The 22,519-nt window shown below is 37.8% G+C and overlaps 4 protein-coding genes across 7 annotated transcripts; 3 read left to right on the top strand and 1 right to left on the bottom strand.

The window, feature by feature from the left end:
- Positions 1 to 202: 202 nt before the first annotated feature.
- On the top strand, positions 203 to 9,546 carry LOC111323452 (uncharacterized). Of its 3 annotated transcripts, XM_088740188.1 has the most exons (8): positions 339 to 354; positions 446 to 507; positions 3,292 to 3,428; positions 3,882 to 4,036; positions 4,128 to 4,622; positions 5,295 to 6,331; positions 7,155 to 7,203; positions 7,856 to 9,546. In XM_088740188.1, the coding sequence occupies exons 3-8, from the start codon at positions 3,333 to 3,335 to the stop codon at positions 7,971 to 7,973; spliced, it is 1,950 nt and encodes a 649-aa protein (XP_088596314.1). In that variant the 5' UTR covers positions 339 to 354; positions 446 to 507; positions 3,292 to 3,332; the 3' UTR covers positions 7,974 to 9,546. The 3 variants fall into 3 exon arrangements, with proteins under 3 accessions (XP_088596313.1, XP_088596314.1, XP_088596312.1); XM_088740187.1 differs by lacking the exon at positions 446 to 507 and having other exon boundaries at positions 203 to 354; XM_088740186.1 differs by lacking the exons at positions 339 to 354; positions 446 to 507 and having other exon boundaries at positions 3,282 to 3,428.
- Positions 681 to 2,513, top strand: LOC148718407 (uncharacterized). Its single transcript, XM_088741545.1, has one exon. It carries the CDS (start codon positions 681 to 683, stop codon positions 2,511 to 2,513), a length of 1,833 nt encoding a protein of 610 aa, XP_088597671.1.
- Positions 9,547 to 10,123: 577 nt separating the features above from the next.
- On the top strand, positions 10,124 to 12,443 carry LOC111323454 (LITAF domain-containing protein). Its single transcript, XM_022926802.2, has 2 exons — positions 10,124 to 10,477; positions 11,313 to 12,443. Exons 1-2 carry the CDS (start codon positions 10,179 to 10,181, stop codon positions 11,419 to 11,421), a joined length of 408 nt encoding a protein of 135 aa, XP_022782537.2. The 5' UTR covers positions 10,124 to 10,178; the 3' UTR covers positions 11,422 to 12,443.
- An 876-nt stretch (positions 12,444 to 13,319) lies between these two features.
- On the bottom strand, positions 13,320 to 22,420 carry LOC111323453 (disks large-associated protein 1). 2 transcript variants are annotated; one of them, XM_022926800.2, is made up of 6 exons: positions 22,110 to 22,420; positions 21,026 to 21,617; positions 17,136 to 17,227; positions 16,604 to 16,678; positions 16,346 to 16,429; positions 13,320 to 16,216 (listed from the first exon to the last, which is right to left on the bottom strand). In XM_022926800.2, the coding sequence occupies exons 2-6, from the start codon at positions 21,315 to 21,317 to the stop codon at positions 15,977 to 15,979; spliced, it is 783 nt and encodes a 260-aa protein (XP_022782535.2). In that variant the 5' UTR covers positions 21,318 to 21,617; positions 22,110 to 22,420; the 3' UTR covers positions 13,320 to 15,976. The 2 variants fall into 2 exon arrangements, with proteins under 2 accessions (XP_022782535.2, XP_022782536.2); XM_022926801.2 differs by having other exon boundaries at positions 22,209 to 22,420.
- Positions 22,421 to 22,519: the final 99 nt, after the last annotated feature.

Genomic DNA, 22,519 nt, shown 5'->3' with positions numbered 1-22,519 from the left:
AGCCAATAGCATTTATTTAGAGTGTAATTTTGACCAGCATGGGCCTTCATATGGAAACGCAGGGTAAGTAGGAAAAGCTTTCTGAAAATTACTTTCACGTGGGTTGGCACCGACATACAGTCAGCATTGTTTGACTTGTTTCAGACGAGAACAATTACTTTAGCCAATGAAATGTTAGTTAAACTCTTTTCGTTTCAAATTTCATTTTCACTTCCTGTATTTTTACCGAAAAAGGATTGCAATACCTCGTATCACATCATCGGCCGCAATATAGTTCCACCAATTCTTAGTAGCTGTCTCTTTTAATCTGAAGCGGTGATCAGTGAAAGTTGAAGCGAACTGGAAGTGATAGAGGTAGGAAGTAAGCCCATGTTACCATTTTCAGACATTGCGTTCTCTCAGTCAATTTTAATCCTCAATGATATGGCTGTGGCTTTCGTTTTAGTGATGCAAGTACATTCAAAGAAATATCACTATTATTATTAACTGTTTGAAGGTTCCCGCAGGGTGAGTACGTTTTTTGGAGTGCGCAAACCTACAAGAGAATATGGCGAATGTTTTGCGTTTGCGTTCCGTCCGCCGTTTGCTCCATTTTAGTGTATCTCTTAGTTAGTTTGATAGTTTGTAAACTGGCCGAATGTCTACCGAAACTACCCAGAGATGAAAGATTATCTAAACTGATGGTAGCAAAGACTGCGAACACAGTAAACATCAAAGCAGTGAAACCACTCGGCGATAAACAAGCCAGCAAGAAGGCTCGATCGCAAACAACGGGAAGTGTCAAACTCATAAATGCAACGAAATTATTGAATATGGCATTAGCTGCAAACCTAATTCTCCTGTCTAACGACGTTTCACTAAATCCTGGACCAACACAGCCCTCGCCATCTCTGATGAAAGGTCTTCGCTTACTTCATCTCAACATTTGCAGCCTACGAAACAAAATGGACGAACTTAGACTATTCTGCGACGAGCACAAACCGCACATCGTGACAATAAACGAGACTTGGCTTGATGACTCGTTCACCGACGCGGAAATAACTCTCCCTGGCTACAATGTTATGCGAAAAGACAAAGTCGAAAATGGCGGTGGCGTCGCGGTATGCATAGTAGAACAACTAAATTACAGTCGGCTTGAAGAAAGTACAATCCAAACACGGAACGACAACTTTGAATCAATTTGGTTTGAAGTGTGCCAGCCAAAAACGAAGAAGATTTTATTTGGAGCAATCTACAAAACACCAGATGCTGACCCAGCCGCTTTTACTTGCTGGGTCGAAGAAATTCTAAACAACGTCATGAGTAATGATAGTGAAATTGTTCTTATTGGAGACTTTAACTTGAATTATTTGAACCCGACTTCTGCGACAAAGCATTTCCAACAGACAACAAAATCTTTTCATCTGAAACAAATAATCACAAAGCCCACTCGAATTACTGAGGAGACCAGAACTTTAATTGACCTATTTCTAACATCAAGACCAGAACTGTACACCTGTGGTGTTATTCCAGTCGGCTTTTCTGATCACTGTGCTATCTTCGGAGTCAGAAAACTCCACAACATCAAGCGCCCTCCGCCGAAAATTATTCAGAGCAGAAATTACAAAAACTACGATCCCGCAGTCTTTAGTGATGATTTAAATAAGATACCATGGGATATTCTCGAAATGAAACCAACGTCTAATGAAGCTTGGATTGTTTTCAAAGATCTTTTTTTGTCAGTTGCTGACAAACACGCGCCTGTTGCCACGGGAAGAGTTCGCGGGTTTTCAGTTCCATGGCTAACACCAAGTATTAAAGAATTAATGATAGAAAGGGATTACCATCACAAAAAAGCGATCAAAACAAATCAAGAACTGCACTGGGGCAAATACAAGCGCTTACGCAACACCGTTAGCAAGAAAATGAAGAAAGCGAAATCGGATTATTATTCTTCTCGCTTAACGGAAACCCAAGATCTTAAAACGATGTGGAAAACCCTGAAAGAAATCATGCCAAACAAGAAAACTGCCGATGCGTCAAAAATCAGCAGCTTGTTTGCATCAAAGTTCAATCACTTCTTCACTTCCATCGCCGGCAAACTGTGTGAACGTTTTCGACTAAGCACTTTCATAAAACCACAAACACCCAGAGTAAACAAAAACTTTTCTATGGGAGAAGTGAACGAAAAGTTTGTCTGTGACGAACTGAAGAGACTTAAATCAAAGAAAACCACTGGTCTAGATGGAATGTCTGCAAGACTTTTAAAGGATGCAGCTCCTGTGATAGCGAAACCCATTACCTATATCATAAATTTGACTATTTCAACTGGTGAAATTCCACCAGATCTCACTGATCAGATTTTGGAACACATGGATAAACAGCAAATGACTGGCTCTGTCTTCATTGACCTAAAGAAAATGGGATTTTTGTCTAATCGATTGCCACTAATTCACTTTCGCCATGAAAACGGGATTCTCCCTAATCGATTTCCCCTTATTCACTTTCGCCATCAATACGGGGTTTTCCCCTAAACGAAATTATCTTGAAATTATAAACCTGCCACCGAAAGAGATCGTTTCTGGCATAGAACTTTCAACTGATCACTATGATTTGTTGTCACAGGTATTCAAGAATGTTTTCATAGAAAAATTCCCTTGACCCTTATACATGTACAGCTACGAGTCTCGAAACTCTCCAGAAAAGCTTTTCTCGGAACTGATGGTTGTTTTCTGATGATTCAAAAGCGAAATTCTCACCAGATGATTTTTTCAATCTCAAAATTTTTCAATATTCTCGATTCGTGAAGGTTAAGTTACGATCTTTTTTCTAGATTTGCGAGAAACCCTGTTTGCGAAATAATTGATTTGTATGGTGATGGGAGAAACGGTTAATCCTTGCGGTCTTTTCTGAGTTGTTTTCTGACAAGTTATCCTCAGAATCTTTCCCTCTCTTAACGCCTGGGGGGAGGGGAGGGCGAAGGACTTTGGGATCAGATGGTTTTCAAGGGGAGGACAGGGGGATTGGTCGTCAGAGTACAAAGGGGAACTATACAAAATTGACTGCTAAATAACTGTCAACTTAGTGGCGGAGTGGGGAACAAGACTAATAGAGAGCTTTTTGGTAAATTGTATCGTGACGCAACTAAAATCTTCCGACCCCCCACCCCACCCCTCCAAGTGATAAAAATTGACCTTATCCTAACTTCCTTCTCAAGCCATGGGTAGTTGATTCGTCTTCATCAAATTGGAGGTACAGTAACAAACCTTCAGCCTCAGGATTTACAAAAGTTTTATCATTTTATGTTTTCAGTATCAGCTTTAGCCGCATTCATTTTGAAAGTTTACAGCAATATGGCTAGTTCTGGAATTAAAGCTGAAGTTTCTAACGACGTAACTGATGGCAAAGCTGTTAGACACAATCCAAGCGTAAAAGGCCCTCAACTCGAGGTGAATTCTTAAAAATATATCAGATCAATGTGAAATGGACCGAGACAGCAGCGGCGCTGGCATAATTATTTCCTCTCGACCTGTGCGAGTGGCTGAACTGGGAGAGAGGGATTACCTTTTGTCTAGTAGTTAAAGCGCTTTTCGAATGGAAAATACGTCTAAGAGCCCCTAAGAACTCAAAGTAAAAGCAACCAAACTGCCTAAAGCGCGGGAAAACGCGGGCGTCTAAGTCGTGCTTGGTTTTCCAGTTTTACATCTGATTGGTTGAGAAAGTGGCGCGAGTTTTTTGGACCAATCATAGCGAGGTAAAGAAAAACCAAAGCAATCCAGGATAAGTTTCAAAAAACGCAGTTGATAATCACTCCTGTAGGAAAAAGAAAAAACTCAGTTAAGTGGCTTGTTGACACGCTGTATACTCTGTGTAATAAGCTTCTCTAATTATTGAACCTGCAGGCATCTGCAGCCAAAGGAGATTTCACCATTCTCATTCTGGGAGAAACTGGAGTGGGCAAGTCCACGTGGATTAATGGTATTGCCAACTATGCAAAACACGAGTCTCTTGAAGATGCCATGAAAGACCCTGATTTTACCATCTTGATACCATCTAGGTAAAAATATTTGAAAGAGAGTCAGTGCTGATTATTGGGTGACGATCCTCTCCAGGAAGGTTAAGGTATACATATTTTATTATTTTGTTAGGTTTACTTTCACGAATGAAAATGGAGAAGAGAAGGACATCGCCTTTGGGTCTGCTGATGATAATGAAGTTCTCTCCAGTGGTCAGTCTGCTACCCAATTCTCTCAGGAGTACAGAATTGAGACGAATACCACGATCTTCCACCTTATTGACACTCCGGGCATTGGGGACTGTAGAGGCATTGAGAAGGACAAGGAGAACTTCGATAACATCTTGGCCTTTCTTACTTGCTATGACAAAATCAACGCCGTGGTTGTGCTTCTCAAGCCAAACAACGCAAGGTTGACAGTGGCGTTTAAGTTTTGCGTCTTGGAACTGCTGACTCACCTCCACAAGTCCTTGGTTTCCAACATCATGTTTGCCTTTACCAACTCCAGGGGCACCTTTTACAGACCAGGAGACAGCCTTCCAGTACTCAAAAAGCTCCTCGATCAAAATAGTATCGGAATAGATGTTTCTCCTTCAAATTATTTTTGTTTTGACAACGAAGCTTTCAGGTAATTTGGTGTTTACCTAGCGTAAAGAAGCATATTCTCGATATTTGGAGTCAATTTTTGCGCCGTGTAAAACTACCTTCAATTAACAAACTTCCTTTTATTTTACTTCAAACTGGTAGTTCAGTAAAACAGAAAAGAACATAAAAGAACATAAAAGAATGGAGAATATTAAAGTGAGCAGCAGATACGAAATTGAGAGTAAGCTGAATATTTCAAGATGGACCATTGAGTCGACTTTATTCTCTCGTTTATTGCGAAAATTCGCACGTTTTCTTAAAACAGATCATCAGAATTTACTTTAGTCCATATAGTGGAATCGAGCCAGATTATTATTATCATTTTTTATTACACGACTCGGGCAGTCAGAGGGCCAATAACTAAAATCAACCAATCAAAATGCTCTATTGCCGGTCAATATTCTTTCAGTATTGGACCGGGCACTGTCCCGAATGGTCCCGAATGATACCGCACTTGTGTCCCTTTGAACTTCAGTCGTGTAATAAATCTCTTATTAACCAAGCTTGCTCGGGACCGTACTGGAAGAATATCAGCCCTCGGTCTTTTTTGTACGGACCTCGCTGCGCTTGGTCCGTACTGTCAAGACCTCGGACCGATATTCTCCCAGTATAGCCCTAGCGCTTGGTTAATAAGATATATTTATTCCCTCGACAGGTTTCTAGCCTGCCATAAGAGTGGAATTAAGTTCACATCTGAGGACGTCGATCTCTACTCCAAAAGTTGGGTGAAGTCGTGCGATACCACCTGCAGACTTTTCGAACGTGTAAAGAGTATGACGCCCCATGATACTAAGAAGACCCTAAGCCTTAATGAGGCGAGGAATTGCATCATTGCCCTGAGCAAGCCAATGGGTCAGGCAGTTGAGCTTATTGAGATGAATTTAAAGAAGATCAAAGATGTGAAAGACCAGTGCCAGGCATTTGACAAAGACATCGAGGCCTTCCAGAAGGAACTCAGATTTAGGGGCTTTGACCTGAACATAGAACCTCTTGACTATCCCAAGACAGTTTGTGCCGCCTCGTCTTGCACGAAGTTTGTACCTGTCGGTAAATCAGGCCGACACAACACCATCTATGAGCAAGTCTGCCATTCCCACTGCAGTCTCTCAGGAGTTCCGATCGAGACAACCAACAACGATCAGCTCCATGGCTGCTGCGCTATGAGTGATGGCAAGTGCAGGTTCTGTGGACACAACTACAGAGAGCACATGCATATCCGATACACAGCCAGTGTCGTTGAGAAGGAATTCCTGTCTGACGAAGCACAGTCGAAAATCAAGACGAAGACCGACTTGAAGTCCCAAAAGCAATCGTTCATCAGAGAGTTGGAGAAGAACATCAAGGAACTTGAAGAAGAAAAGCAGTTCATCTATCAATGTGCCAGCTACTTTGGTGTCTTCCTCAAGCAGAATGCCATGATTCCCTACAACGACTCCTTTTGTGAGTACCTGGACATGCTGATCAAGGAAGAGGAGATGAAAGAGAAGGGGATTAGAGACGAAGGGAAGATTGCTCAAATGAAAAAGGACAAGAAGACGTATGAGGAAAAGAAGAATGTCATCATTGAAAACATCAAGAAGGTCCCAGCGGATGGAAAGAAGGCAGAAGTCATGCCAATAGAGAAGATATTTGAAATGAGAGCGAAGCTTTGTTCCCTGAAGCACAATGGAAAGACTCTGCGAGACGCTTTAGGGATGGTTCTTAAATTTTTCTTAGTATACTTCATGGCGCTCGTGGCATGGAAGAACAGCGCAGGAGCGAGGGTTGCACATTATATCTTTCACACCTCTGCTACTTACGTGCTATGAGTATGAGTCAGGCATGAGGGAGACTCCAGTGTGGTGCCTGACTTTTTCCTAGTCGTCTTTAAAGCACTCGTGGCATGAAAGCACACTAGGAAAGAAAAAGCTACCCATTACGCCTTGCGCCCCCTTTCACCTGAGTGCTACGAGGACGACTGGATATGAGTCACATATGGGGAATTTAGGAAGCTCCCATTTTTCCGAAAAAAAAAAAAACATACTCACTCACTGCGAAGGTCTGTCATCGCCGACTATTCTGGGCTGACTTTTTGATGGGGTTCCAGTATATTGTGGCTCAATTGGTTAGTGCGCCGGATTGTGTTGTGTGGGAGGTCGAGGGTTCGAGCCCGGACCAATACTCCTGGTCTTAATATAACTGAGGAGAATTTGCTACCTTTGTATAACAAGAAATGGATAGATATTCTAGTCTTCTCGGATAAGGACGAATAAACCGTAGGCCCCGTCTCCTGCAGGGTTAGGGATAGGAGACGTTAGTTTCCTACGCACGAGACTACCTGTGTGGTGGATGTCCTCCCCTGGGGTGGAATGGGTGGGCGTTGGCTCTGAAAGGCCCCTATGAGGAGTGGTCAATTAACCTATGTATGTATGTATGTATTGTGGCTTCGCCTCCCGCTTCTGTCTCTGCAGTGCGCCGTCATGTTTTCCTGCTTTATCACGCATTAATTAATAAATGTTACTTATTTTTTTTGTAGATGGTATTATTTCAGCCAGGCAGAAGAATCAAAAAACACAAGCAGCAAGGTAAGATGTGTATTCTTCAGAACTGCAATAGGGTAAAGAAAGGAGGGGCTTGCTCAAAACACAAGCTTTACCTTTCATTATCAAATAATGAATAATGAAGGATCTATGTAGCTTCACAGCCAATGAATCGTGGTGCTTTGCAATAATTTGCTGGGACTTTGGCCAGACTGCATCGAAACAGTTTACAACTTTTGAAGGATATTTTTGCAGATGCCCTCATTTTCAAAATTGAGGCCAGGCTATAACACCGGACAACCTCGTTTCCAGGGCTTTCCCCTCATTTAGCAGCACATTCTCCTCAGTTATTTTAAAAGTTTGAGTGTTGGTCCGGTCTGGGATTTGAGTCCTCGACCTCCTACACGGCATTCCGGCGCTCTACAACACGAGCTAACTAGTCAGCGGTTATCATGATAGCCAAAGTAAGCATTTGGCGTTTTATGAAACGCTGGGGAACTGAAAACAAAGAAATCTACCACTATTGCAATAACCATCATTAACTAGCTTGAAACCGCATAGATAAATTATAAATCCCTAAAAACTTACGTTTCATATGATTATAGTTTGAGTTTCCCTTGTTTGCTGGGTATAAAAGATTTCTATATCTTAGTTGACCTCTTACTAACTTGAACTCATTACCCTTATTCTACTTTAGCAAGAGCTGTGTGTATGCCAAAACCAACAATTCCTGGATTCCTGGAATCTTGCATAAGATGAATCCATTCAATTGGGGGAGCAACAACAGAAGCAACTTACGCATCTCTCAGTACTAAAAGATTACATTACATCAAAAGAGACAACAGATGAGAATTCATTTGTGCGGCGTCGGTTGCAAGAAACTTCAATGTATGCATTTGGAAATGACAAATGTCAGTTGTTATGTTACGCTAGTTTAGTGTGGTTTTCGATGGAGTGTCTTTTAACTAACTAATACCAAACCAATCCAAACGACCAATCCAAAAGTAGTGATAGATAGCGCAAGGAGCAATCAGAACTCAAAATTAGTGCACGTGACGACCCCAGCGCGGGTAAACTGACGCAAGTGAACCGAGTCACAGTTGATTTTAGCTCGTTTCTGATTGGTCGAAAGGTTTGAGTAAGTATTTTAGCCAACCATAGAGTGTGATGAAGGGGAAATTTCTCTGGGGGCTCAGTTAGAACTTTCTCTAGCTACTTGGCAAGTCGAACACCTTTTTGATTGGGCGTCGTAAGATAAAGCAAAGTAAACGCAACAGCCAATCAGAGCAAAGGTAGAAGTCATAAGGGGCCAATAACAACCTAGTTGCTTCGGGTGCGGGAAAACAGGAGTGACCTTGGCACAATCGATCTTACTAAGACCGATTGTGCCAAGGTCGCGGTTTTGTACCAATCAGAGAGTGCTGCATGGCAAAAGTTCAACACTCCATTGAAAATTTCTCTGTTAGGTCCGTCAAAGATTCGTTAACACAATAGAAAAGTATCAAAATTAATATTTCTTGAGGACGTAAAGACAGTTAATATTTCTTTATAATAATGTAATTCTCATTGGGTGCCCTGTGAGTTCAGTGTAACGTCAATCAAATATCCCGTTGAGAATATTGGAAGCTTTAATATATTAGGTGTGTTATCCAGTTAGGGACCCATTATCTTATATCGCCATGGGTGGGGTTCGGAGAATTTTGGTTGAGTCACATTCAAATTTACCTGATTCCCCTCGAAACTCGGTAGTATTTTTGATTAGCCCTCATTGGTAGTCCTTTTTCTATAGTCCCCTCCACACTTTAAACTGTTTTGGCGACGACTGATCCCTCTCCGTCCCCCCCTGAAGACAATGTGATTCCCAAATATCTTCCGTTCTCCTCCCTCCAAGGTGGTGGATTATGACCGGTCTCTTCTTGAAAAATGAGAGGACGATTTCGGTTGGCAACCATTAGGCGTAAATTTGACTCAGATAAGTAGACCGAAGGATAGATTTTGTCAGGAGCCCATTACGTTGGTAATTTTTTTTTTGACACGGTTTGCTTGAAAAGTTAGCCAGGCAGGACGATCCTACTGAAAAAAGTCTGCATAACTGCAACCGCGTTTCGTATAACCAATAGAATCTGTCTTAAACTCTGTTTTAAATATGCTTAGTAAGTGCTAAAGATGACCAGGCATACTAGAGCCAGGGACAAAAATACGACTACACCCGCGAAACGTAAACCATTGCCTTTAAGTGGGCGAAGAAATCCCCATATGTATTACTTTCGTTTCCCGGGGTCCTCGGGAACTGCAGCAACTTGTGCTCTTTGTATGATTAGATGTTAAGTGAAAGAGATAGTAAGTACGGGGTAAAATGGGTTGAAAATAAACTTTGATCAAAAGTAACTGATTCTGAGTTATAAATTTATCTGATTTACGTTTCGTCGTGTTTGAGCGCGTGTGGTTGTGTTTGTGTGTTTCTTCAATACCTCTGGTTCCACTTATCTTCTAGCTTCTGGATTTTACTAGAGACGGGGGGGAAGGTGGGGGGCTGGAAGCCGGAAGCCTAATCTTTACCACGCCAGAAGTTTACGGTTAAGATGCACGAAAAGGCATACTCCGTTAATAAATACGATAGACAAACCAAGCTGAATGTTTTTGATGATGATGCAGCATTTACACAACGCATTATCCATATAAATACGCTCTAATGCGCTTTACGACACTTTGCGAGGGACGTCTTAGATCGTAATAACTGAGAAATGGGCCCCTTTTAACTATTTTAATTAAGCTTTAATTTCGAGACTCGGAATCTGTGACTCATTCGAGTATTCGTCATCGACCAATCTGGAACGAGGTATTTGTTGGGTATCTACTACAAATACCGGTAATGATATTAACGTCAGCGAGAAGCTTTTACCTAAATTTTGTCCAGCTTTAGATATGACGTCATGATACCTCGGCCGAAGTAGCCTGGAAACCACAATTAATCCTACTTTTCGGCATTGCAGATCAATCTACGGGGTTTCCTCCTCAAAATGGACCCATCTCAACAAGCAAATGTTACTCAGCCTCTTCCACCCGCTTATCCAGGTCCACCAGACTATGGTGCTAAACAGACTGGAGTGGCCTATCCCCAACAACCCGGCTTTCAAGGACAGCCAGGGACAACAACCATTATTCATACGCAACCAACTCATATTGTGATGGGAATGAGATTTTTTGAAAACCCCACTGCAATGACTTGTCCGTATTGCCAAGCTACTATTGTTACGGCCACCACTTACGTTTCTGGGACATTAACTTGGATTGCTTGTGGCGGTGTTGCACTAATGGGGTAATCTCAAAACTTGGTTGATTTTTGTTTTTCGACCTGGTTATCGAGTACTTATTGTAATGTTTTTCAATATTAGCCTACTCTTTGAATTAGTTGGATTTATTTATCATCGATTCGTTTGATTTTTTATTTCACTTTCAATTTTGTCTTCAGGTTCAGAGAGATTGGCCGAGGTTTCGAAAGTTTGAAAAATATTATTTTAAGATTGCAAATGAGGGAATTTTAGGGTAAAAAGGAAATAGTAACACGTACGCGATACTGTTGGTTGTTATGAATTTGAAATGGTTTTGAAATGAGAAAGCATAGAAATACACCGTGATTCATGTAAAGTTTGTGTTACAAATATATGAACTGGATTCACGGTTCACACAGCTGTTTGACTTCTCAACTTGACAACAGAGGTTTTTTTTTTTTTTTTATAATTTTGTTTTTCCAACTTCAGAGACATATTTGTGAAGTGAACAATGCAATTATATTAACACAATCTACATAACCATACTTACAGTAATACTACTGATTATGTTACTGTACGTACAATAGGTTACTAATTACTTTGTGTTGGTTTCAGTACTACTGATAACATTGTGTGAGGGCTTTCCTTGTGCATTCTGCTCTGCATTTTTACAGTAATCATTGGTTTAGCAATCTTTTACTTAAACAATTCCTTTTCTTTGTACAAGAAGAGCAACTCAATCGAACAGACATCCAAGTTATTACAATATATTGTTGATCTGGAATAAGGCTAATTGCACCTATGCAAATGCAGAGATCTGTCTCACAAATGAAGTAACTAGAGTTGACTTATTTTGGACAATTTTTTGTTGTTTCATTGCAGTGGTTGGCTTGGATGTTGCCTGATTCCATTTTGTATTGATGCCTGCAAAGATGTTATTCACTCCTGTCCTAACTGCAGCCGTCAAGTGGGTGTTTATCGCCGAGTGTAACAGGACACCCAACCAGTCGAAGTATAACTTCTGGGTAATGCTGTGGGGTTGTAAATTGTCATTTAAATCCTACACGTTGATTGCAAGTTTCATGTACTGCTTTGTTTAATTATCAATCACCTCTATGAATATATTCTAAAATGTGATTTGGTTATCAGCAGCATGTTTTTAGCAATATATAGTAGAACATATGCATCATGATTATTATTACACAGGTTAATAGCTTCAGGACATTAATGATCTTGCTAGTCATGTCTTTTCATTCCATGTCAGTCACATCAGCTGATATTTTTCCATTTATGACTGCATTGCGGTGCCATTATGTATTTTTTTCCCTTAGATTTAGTCACAGTTTTGATTAATTGGTAAATTTTTGTGACATTTAACTCTATCTTTAAACAAACTGGGCCCAGTCAGGTGTCCCGTGGTATCAACAGCCCAGGCCTGGTGATAATTCTTTTTGTAAACATACTGGGCCCCAGTTTTCAATGGGCAGGTGACACTATCTAATGTACACATACCTATCAAGTAGCTAAGTGTTAATGAAATGTACTGTGCTGTTTATTGTATAGAGATTGATCCAGTGGATAATGTTATGTAGCCTACAAACAAGCTGGGCCTTGTTATCAATAAAATTGAGACTCCCATTATTCTTACAAATCAATTATATGGTCAAACTGAATTAAACTGTACTTCATCCATTCAAGTACTTTTATTAACTAACACATTCTTCTTTTTGTACATACATCATGACATCGCTACATTAATTTGACTTATGGTATTGCAATGATTACCATGTTATTTAGATGGACAATTTTGTAATTGGTTAATTTTGCCTAGTAGCTAGTAGTTAGATCTCAAATTTGTATTTAATATTTACCTTGTCAAGAACAAATCTTTTGATGTAATGAAGGTTATATAAGTCAAGCTTTGAGTTGTATTTGTTACAGTAACTCTAATCAAGATGTGAACTGGTGTGTGTTAATCACTGTGGAAATAAACATTCCATTTTGCTCACTGCACATTATGGTCTGCAAGTCTTTGTCACAAGTCTTCTGGGGCAAACCCAGGATGTAGTCAAGGGGGGTTCGGAGAATTGTTCGAGGGCATCTTCCCCTGGGAGATTTGAAAATTAGTTCTTCGGAAACATGATGTCCAGCATTTTGAGGGAAAATTTAGGGGGTTTGACCAAACCACCCCTGGATCCACCCCAGGTCTTGTTATACTGTTTAACATTACTTGAAGGTTTTAAGGAGTTTGCATTTGCAGTGTTTTCATTATTTTAAGCTTGACAGCTCTAAAGTAATCCTTTTACCTGTTGAAGTTTTGAAGAATTCCAAGCAATTTTGGGCACCCGAGAAAAATGCTGCATTTGAACACACAATATCCACACTCTTTCTGCCTTATACAACCTCCATAACTTAAATTTCCATAACCTATTTCAGGACTATTTTGATGTTTCAGTTTTCTGTATTTTATTATGCTAATTGTTTACTTAAAATTGTAAGAGGGCGATGGTGGAAACAGGCAGGCAGGCAGATGGCAATATTTGACTCTCATAATCAGTTTTCATCATTATTAACATCACTTGCAATCCAGAGGTCAGTTTCCATTTGAGAACCATCATTTCATTACTAATTTTTTCTTTGGTCTACTCAGTAAATTTGCAATGACTTTCTTTGACCTAAATTCAAATTCTATCTTTACCCAGGTCAAAGAAAAATATTGAAAAATTCCACGACTTTCCAGGTTTTCTGAAACTTGTATGAACCCTAAAAAGACCCACTATTACAGCTCTCAGTAGATGTGCAATGATTGCACAATCTAGTACAGATTTGCAAGTCACAATACCAACATCAACCTTGGTGAATGAGGGGTAATAATGATAATGGTTAGAATCCCTTTAAAAAAACTTTATTTTTTCCTCTCAATTTCTTAACTGCAGACTAGCCAGAATGTTGTGATCATTATGATTTAATATGATGAAGATAAACTGAACACACTAAACATGATAAGCTCAAACAAGCCACAGGAAGCATACAATTGTACTGATTCTGCTTCTAATTTTGAAGGAGATAAAACCACTTTCAAGAAAGGTCTGCAGAGTAGTTCAATAAACTTCAAAATGATACAAACATGTAAAAAATAAGCCTAAACTTATGTATACACAACTACTTCTGCCATCAACACAAGATCTGCAGGATGGAAAATTACCATACTCAAAAAGGACTTTTAAAAGAATAATCTTTGCTGACAACATGGAAGTAGTTTTGAGATTCACTCATGGTAGACAATAAATATTAACAAACTCCTTGACTCATTAAGTTTTGATCACGAAAAAGAAGTGTTAACAACAGTCCTACTAGAAGGTGGTAGATACAACATTATTAATAACTTTGAATCATTGACATTTATGCTCCGAGACCTAGAAAAGTAATTTTCCTGGCTATCTGCCAGACACTACATCACAAGACAGCTCAGACAATTTGGTGTTCAAATTACGAGCAACGATGATAAATCAACACTGTGGGTATTTACCTCACAGTCACTCTCATTGCATGAAAATATTGAAGCAAGAAGGAGACTTTTCAGTACAATTTTTAAGGAGCCGATAAGGAGAATTTGTCTTATAATCAAGAACTGCTTTAGTCCATGATCATTTCCTTTGTACTCACGACCTAAAAGTTTGATTCAGGGGTGATGGAATAAGAAGAAATTAGATGCAGGTCACTCCCAAGGGGATTAAATCTTGTTGAGTGGATTTTATCCATTTTCAATTTAGGAGTGACTCAAGCTTGAAAATAAATGATGCAGAAATAGTAGTTTCATATGGATATTTTTACTTCTGGGAAAGCCATGTTTGATAGACTTTTTTTTTTTTACCTTGATAACTTAATAATCCTATAGGACTGTCGATAACACTTCCCTTCCTTAAACTAAATGTACAAGTGCAAAAAAATTAATAGTAACACACAGACTATCCACTAGTTTTTAAAATTTACAGAGTATCTGAAATTTCACTTCAATATAATATGGATTGATGCTTCTCTTTGAATTTTTTACCAAACTATCACTTAAAGTGGGGTAATGGGGTCCACATTCCTTTCACAATGTCCATGACATACAAAGGTTATCATGAGAAAACTATACTCTAAATATACTATTACAGGCAGAACATAGGTGGTACATCAATGTTCTCAACTTCCTTTACCAACAAAACAAAATGCAAATAAATAACAATTTTATCAATGTTGATTTCAAAAATGTTCATAATATAATTTTTAAATTTATGATACACACATCTCCAAGACCAAAGTAAAAATAGAAGCAGAATTTTCTTATCATGTTTCACTGCCCATATTTACATTCCCTAAATGTGATCTGATTCCACTGACGTTATATGATTTTAATGATGAATTGCGAGTTACTAGTGAAACATGATATTCCAAGAGTCAACACTTGGCCCCTATCTTATTTTTTTGAGTATAGCTACATCTCCAATTCTTTGGTTTAATAAACAAACTCTAAATCCTGCCATTAAATAAACGCCTAAGCCTTTTAAACTTTCAAGGATAATTAACAAGTAACAATTTTTTTTCCTCCATTTTCTTTTGCCAAGGAAATCACTGATAAGATTAGACAAACTAACTTACCAGCGAGTATTAGCTCAATAAACAGCTGTAGGCCAATGTGTAGAAACTAAAAACATAGATCACTAGTCAGATATACCAAATCGAATAGGCATGCTTAAGAAAGCAGATAATTTTTATCTTTGCCATTTCAAAGTATTTATAACAATTCAGTACTGGTACAACCCATGCTTTAAGATCTTAAGCTAACGATTTAGTTATGGATTTTGCCATTTTGAAAACAACGCAGTAACCAGGGTGCTGAAAATTGTCACAAAAAGCAACTGTTTGTAAAACAAAAATGTTTGAAACCCTTTTTCTAAATCTGTTGTTCAATAGATAACCCCAAGAGATGGAAATGGATGAAAGAGCTTTTGCTTTGTCACAGGTAAGTGACCAGGTTGCTAAGCACAATCATGATCGTATGGGCGATCAAATTTTCAGGAGAGTACAGATAAATTTCAAACCATCAGGTTACTCTTGAGAATCCTAAAAAAATGTTCTGAGTGAAAATTCAGTCTATGTATTTTAGTGGTACAGACAAGAATTATTTGATCACTGAAGCATATTTCTCCTTTCAAAAGGTAAGAAATGTTAGATGGGATGTTCTGTTGATGAAATAAAGTGAAAATGATAATGTGTAATCCAGCTTGAGCATTTTTCACACTCCTTCAAAATAAGTATCTTTCAAATTTTGGAAAAGAGAAATCCTGATAATAAGTTAACATCCTGTGCACTGAAAGCTTTACAAATTAATTCTTATCATTTAACTATGCATTTATTTTGGCAAATTGGAAAAGACCTTTGATAATAACTTTAAACGGCATTTTACAGTACTCCAATTTAAAAAATTCTTCAATAAATATGCTTCTAAAACTATACTCTGACTTTAAACATTCACTTTCAAATAACTACTAACAGTAACTTTACTTTTTGGGTGAACAAAATATTTCTACATTGTCCAGAGGATTACTTTTCTGTTGCATTCTTTGTCTGGCTGTTCGTTTTGCTGCAGCCAACCTTTGTCGTGCTGCTGCTCTCTGCTCAGCCTCAGAGGCTTTCACTTCTTCTTTTGATTTTTGCCTTCTTATTGAACCTTTTCCCACTGATGATTGCCTTGTTAGTGAGGACTGACGTGTTAATGATGATCGTTTTGAAAAATCAGTCTGTAGAATCAAAGTATACTCACACATAAATACAACAAAGTTAGGGCCAAACGTTTTCACAGCAAGATTTAGTTGAAGAATAATCTTTTTCACCCTGAGGTACTGACACGATTATTGATAATATTTTACCTCATCAGTGGAAGACTGTGGTAGTATCCATCCATTTTTACGTAGATCATCAATCTTGGAGAACATGCTATTAACATCATCGACCTACAAAAGGGAAAATGATCTCAATTTTATTTAGGTAATAGAAATGCAATGTGCATGTATCAGGTATGGTGCATGCAGCAAGATTAATTTGAAATGAGATGTGGTTCTCAACTAAAACTGGTATTAAACTCCATGTAATCCTATTACCATACAAAAAAATACTCAGAATCTTACCTGAATCATAACCATATCCCAGAAACCTGCAAGATCCCCATTTGTTGGCCTTCTACCATTTGTTTCACCATCACCCTAACAAAATGAATCATGAAATATACTATCAACCATTCACCACTGTTAATTTCCAAGGCTCTGTTGTTTTGACTTGGTGTTTTTTTTTTTGGTCAACTTCACTTGTGAATAAAATTAGTCTTAACACCAAAAATGACGACAAACGTTTTCCCACTGAATCCATCATGGAGCTTATATTGGGAGCTAATATCAGTTTTAACTTCAGGAAGGGAGTGGGGAATGTACAGGTAGCCCTGAAAAGGACTATTGTTGCAAACACACACGACTGTTGCTTTGAAAACCTACACATAAGTAGAAGTCATCATCAAAGTCAGGTGGAGAGTAATTTGTCCGTAAAATAAAATTATCCCTCCACTCTGGACGATCAGCTACAAGCTTGAGTGTTTCCCCTGGGTTTTTACCCCTCTACTGTAGAGCCAGTACTATAAACTATATTTAATTTGTATACAAAGCTTACCAAATTTGTATCACATAGTCCTTTGAATTGCTTGAACTTTTTATTGACCAGAAGCTTGGCCTTCCCATTGGCTGCTCTAATTTTTCCACATGCTTGGAGAGAAAGACAGAGAGACAACATATGTACAAAATGTTAAAATTGCTAACAATTTCATTTAACACTGGTTTGCTATATATAAGGTGTTGTAAATTCAAACAAATTTAACCTCTCTCTTTGAAACTACTCAAAGAAAAGAGTAAAACTGTGCAGTAAAAAGGATTTTTGAATGTGTGTTTGTGATTGTCAGAAAAAAGTTGATACAATTTTATGAAATTAAATTTCCGTCTAAACAAAAGAGTAGAAAATATTGAATCAATAGCTTTCTCAATATGTGCTGCAATACTCAGCTTCTAACAAAAATGGAGGAAACAAAAAACCACAAGGCAAAAAAAATTTTTAACACCACAATATAACAGGCTATATTTAATTTAAAGGAATAAAGGCTGATAGTTTCTAAAGAAACTGTTTAGGGCTGCATTGGTGGGGGTAACAAAAGAATTTAGATATATCAACAAAGTTGAAATGGTAAATTGGCCACCATAACGATTACAAAACTGACGTTTCGAGCATTAGCCCTTCGTCGGAGCAACGAAGGGCTAACGCTCGAAACGTCAGCTTTTGTAATTGTTACGGTGGCCAATTTACCATTTCAACTTTTTTGATATATCCAAATTATATATTTAATTTAAGCCTACTTTTTTCAATATACAGGCTCAAAAATATTTTGGTCTAATATAAAGTATATGGATGTTAAATTGTATCCATTTTAAAGAGAGGAAAAAATATTGCAAATCCACTCATGTATGTGAGGAGCATCACGGAACATCACAAATCATTTTAAAACACATCTTAAATGGAATTTACCCATGGACTTAACAATAATGTTCTGTAAAACAATCATTTTTGTCTCTTCATGAGGGAATTCCAGACCTCTAAACCTCAATATCAATACCTAGTTTGAAAATTTTAATAGAATACCGACAAAAATAAATTTTTGGTAAGAACTTACACAAGGTACAATATCACAAATTATTTTTTATGCATGCTGTCAAAGTTCAAACAAATGTTCCTTTTTACCTGCCATAAAGGAATTAAAAATTCATACTTCCAAACATTACTCAAGGGGAAATTATTCAATTTAATTACCAACAATAAAAGTTATATTTAAACAAACCCAGACTAAAGAAATATTTAAGAACTTGATATTTAACCATGAGAAAAGTGTCACTCTTAAAAATCTATAGTAATGATGCACTACAGGAAATATGTCCAGACATATATATTGGGAACCACAATACAAAAATTCTTGTCTGTGATGAAACACCAATTCAAAAAATTAAGTTCCATTTTCCAGTATACCACACTAAGAGTTTCAAAGTATAAATTCTAACAAACATTTGTATTATGAAAGCTGTTTTCCAAGTAAATAGATAATATCTTCTGATGACACAGTATAAATTAACAGCTATCATTGTCACACCATCATAAAAACTATAACAGTAAAGGTAGCAAGTACTATACAGGGTAATTAAAATTGCTATCCAATGGAGAGGAAAAAATTTGTTTTAATAACAAATCTCAAAAGGAGACTAGGTTCTGGTATTGCTTAAGACACCTACTTAGGATCTTGTTAAGACAGGTCACTTGACTTGTCTAACTGAGCCAGAAAGAAAAAGTTATTAGGATGAAACTTGTGTGCAGCAGATATGCATATAGTTTCCATGAAAACTGTTGACAAAAGATTCATTCCTCAACATTTAAGATTCACTATCACAATGCAATTATAGAGACTTGATACAAACTAAAAATCTGGTTGTCTTTTTTAACTATCCCTGCTTAATTTGGTTTTATCAACTGAGTTGCTGAGTAAATGTGAATTGGCCTCTGTAAAGAATTTGAATGCTGACACTTCAAACATTAGCCATTCATCAGAGTTCTAGCTTAAAATATCAGCTTTAGAAACTCTTTAAGGTGGCCAATTTACTTTGTTGATTCCACTGATAAAACCAAATTACCATGTAATACCCCCCACTGACACAGCACCATAAATTCTTCAGTAGAAGTCGACTCCTTTCTCCATGCCTAAGTTTTCTCTTGCTACAATTTAGTTTGTCAATTTGTAATTTCGTACCTAATCTTGTTAACGCCTCATGTTGAAATTTTCTTTTAAGTTTCTTTAAGCAAATCTCTTTTGATTGGGAGTTAGTTTGGTATCACTGAGAGTCATACCTACAGAATAAGGCAACTTCTTAAGGTAAAATCTGAAATTCAGGTGAACTGGAAACTTAGTTAAAAACCAAGCTGCTTTGCAATATATTGTAACAAGTAAATTCAAATGTGCAATATCAATTTATAAAACATCTTAAATAAAACTTGCTTATCTTGTTTCCTTTTAAGGAGACTCTTGGAAACTTGTCATATAGAGAAATCCTGGAGTAGTAAATGTAAAGGAAAGTCCTACCTAACATATATAGGTAAATTCTCTAGGCAGTTGATGGTGTCTGGAGACATACAATCACAACTACATAAGTCTGGTATTTACCAAAAAAAATTCATGAGGAGTAATGACTTAACAAAATCAATTGAGAGTTCAAATGTTACTTTCACCAAATATAAAATTGGTTGCAAGTTAAGAAGTATGCTTTCATCTGAAAGTATGAAATTTATCAATCAAATCTCATCTCTGGTCCCTAGTAAGTGACTACCATCAAAATTGTTAAATATTTTGAAATCATAAAAAAAGTCGTTGTGACATAACTCATGAAAAGTTTAAAATATATTGTAGGTAAGGTTTACCACAAAATAATTTACACAATAAATAGTCAGTTTACCAACATGACATTGAAATTGGATGTACAAGTGTCATTTGATAATATCAACGAGTTGGTATTTATGTGGAGAAAAAAATGGATACAACTAAATCCTTCTGAGTAAAATGATGATTTCTTCAGTTGGATATTTGCTAATGAGCTTTCTACCATTTGAAAGTTAACTAAAAATGATATTCACATAAGACTGATTTGCATAAATCAAACTACTTACAAAAAGCAGTTGTCTTCCAGTTGTACACATGTAAGTATGAAAAAGTGAATATCAAATTTATTACCATACTCCTCAAAATCATGCTGAGAAAGCAATGGGGAGCTCAACAGTACCATTTTTTTTTTACATTTTTTTCATTTCCCAATATTTCCTAGCTAGAAATGACTGACAATAATTTAAGGTGTGGACAATTTAGATGTAAACAGCTGATTAAAGTTAAAAAAGTCTCCCATCCCCGTTTAATTCTATTGTTGGTACATGCCCTAGATATGCTTTCACACATGATGTCAGATACTTTTTTGAGCATGTTTATCAAGCCTCTTGAAAAAACAGTTAAATCACAGGATGTTAAGTACACAAAGAAAATTCTGAGCAAAATTTTTGACATAAAGCTTAGGCTGTGCAGATTCGTAGCCACAGCTGATGATACTGCACATAAACTCCTCCACCGACAAATTAAAGAATGAATACCTTTCTTCCTCGCTTGAATTGAGAACGATAATTTTTCCTTCCCCGATAATTAACAGAAAAAAAAAACTGTAGTAATGTTAAAGGAAATTTTTTAGACTAAACCACACTGCCAGAAATTAACACGAAGACAGCAAAAGTAAACATGATCGTAAGAGACAATCCAATTTAGAAATACGCCGTTCGGATTTCATGCGGATCGCTTCGAGTAGATATTTTCCACAAAGATGATTACGCAAAAGTGGTGAAAATAGTCTTTGTGTACACCAGTTTGGATCAGAGGCGTACCTTTCATTGAATACATTGTACACTTTCCCAACAATAAACTCAAAATATCTCACCATCTTCTGGGAGCGATTTACTCGCCATCTCTTGCTCTGTAGCCTGGCAAAGCCGCGTTAATCGTTCGCTTTCCTTCTCCATTACATCCAGAAAATAACGTCCATCTTTCTCGACGTGATTCATTGTAAGACTCTTTTGGAAACTGTCTGACAAACACTCTATGTCTTTCTCAGGAGAAACATTTTCCTTGTTTGCGGGAGCAGAAGCCATTACAGGTCCATATCGTTTTCCCTTGACTAAAATGACTAATTCTGATCTCTGACTTCCATTCACTAGAATACTACCATTCATCTTTTTATACAACGCAGCAAATTCGATCGCTTTGCCGACGCACGAGATACGGTGAACGAACAAACGTGCTGAATTACCTGAGTCAGACGACGTACGTATTGAATGGAGCAAATGTCGTCACCTATATTATATTGATTTTATAGTCCTTGATCCAATACAGTGCAGCAAAATTTAGGCAAGAAAACCACTAAAACGACCTTCGCCCTCGAACGTACTCTTCGTTGTTCCCGAGTTGGGCGTTTCGTAATTCGTAGTGAAGGGAGATGAGTGGAATCTGGCTTTGTGGTTATGCACCGACCCCTGCATGTGAGAAATGAGATAATTTGGTGAATAATTCATCACTTTGAAAGACGTACAAACCTTTAAACACAGTGACTACTCAGCTGCGGCAGTATATGCCACCAAACGGTTAAAAAAAATTGACCTCTATTGATAAATAAAAATCAACAAATCCATGGGAAAAATCCGATTCGTTTGACCGGCATCTCGAAATATGCCTTTCACGATCCAAAACTAACTATGTCGACATAAAATAAGGGGTTATAATGTTCACCTTTGCTAAAAAAGGCTACTTCAAGTTAACGCTATCAAACTTCACCATCAGGTCTCAAAATACTTTCGCAGCAAAAAGTCTGATACGATAAACACAAGTTTTTTCCCACGACCACCAAGCATACTTCTTCCCGCGATTCGAAACAACCAAAAAGCATCGAAAGTTCACCACGATTGCAGTTCTCCATGCAAAGAAATGTTAAATACTTTCAAGAGGTCCTTAAAACTGTAGCAATATACCTTCCTAGGTGTCGGAGTAATCTGTCGGTGGTTCGAAAAATCTAACTGCCCATTGTCCTCAACTTCAATCACGTACAAAACGCGTAACGCTCTACTTACTTAGTCTGTTTACGATACTCTACCACCTGCACGGCGAAAAAAACCGCATACCGTCCGAAGAAAAAGCCTCTCGTTTGAAACCCAGGAGATGTTACGTAGAGCTTGAAATGTTTGCAAAACAGCAATATGCGTTTGACCCCTGAGAAAACTGCAAACAACGATGAAAGCTCGGCAAATTTTAAAACGCCTCGTGTAAAGAAACTGAAGAGCGGAATCAAGCGGATGTGTGAATCGCGGTAAAGACCGAGAAAAGGCTGGATCGAGGTGAATTCTCAAACTATGAGGGGAGGGGAGGAGAATATATTCTTACC

Source organism: Stylophora pistillata, chromosome 12 (genome assembly GCF_964205215.1).
Source record: "Stylophora pistillata chromosome 12, jaStyPist1.2, whole genome shotgun sequence".
Lineage (NCBI taxonomy): Eukaryota > Metazoa > Cnidaria > Anthozoa > Scleractinia > Pocilloporidae > Stylophora > Stylophora pistillata.
Note: the sequence above shows the minus strand (reverse complement) of the source record. Positions and strands in the feature narration are given on the sequence as shown.

Bases quoted from the DNA above. Each gene is read 5' to 3' on its own strand.
- LOC148718407 (XM_088741545.1), top strand. From the start codon at position 681: ATGGTAGCAAAGACTGCGAACACAGTAAACATCAAAGCAGTGAAACCA.
- LOC111323452 (XM_088740186.1), top strand. From the start codon at position 3,282: ATGTTTTCAGTATCAGCTTTAGCCGCATTCATTTTGAAAGTTTACAGC. The intron at 4,037-4,127 runs GTAAAAATATTT...TTATTTTGTTAG, and splicing joins ACCATCTTGATACCATCTAG to GTTTACTTTCACGAATGAAA. The intron at 4,623-5,294 runs GTAATTTGGTGT...TTCCCTCGACAG, and splicing joins TTTGACAACGAAGCTTTCAG to GTTTCTAGCCTGCCATAAGA.
- LOC111323454 (XM_022926802.2), top strand. From the start codon at position 10,179: ATGGACCCATCTCAACAAGCAAATGTTACTCAGCCTCTTCCACCCGCT. The intron at 10,478-11,312 runs GTAATCTCAAAA...GTTTCATTGCAG, and splicing joins GGCGGTGTTGCACTAATGGG to TGGTTGGCTTGGATGTTGCC.
- LOC111323453 (XM_022926800.2), bottom strand. From the start codon at position 21,317: ATGAATGGTAGTATTCTAGTGAATGGAAGTCAGAGATCAGAATTAGTC. The intron at 16,679-17,135 runs GTAAGCTTTGTA...TCATTTTGTTAG, and splicing joins GACTATGTGATACAAATTTG to GGTGATGGTGAAACAAATGG. The intron at 16,217-16,345 runs GTAAAATATTAT...TTGATTCTACAG, and splicing joins CACAGTCTTCCACTGATGAG to ACTGATTTTTCAAAACGATC.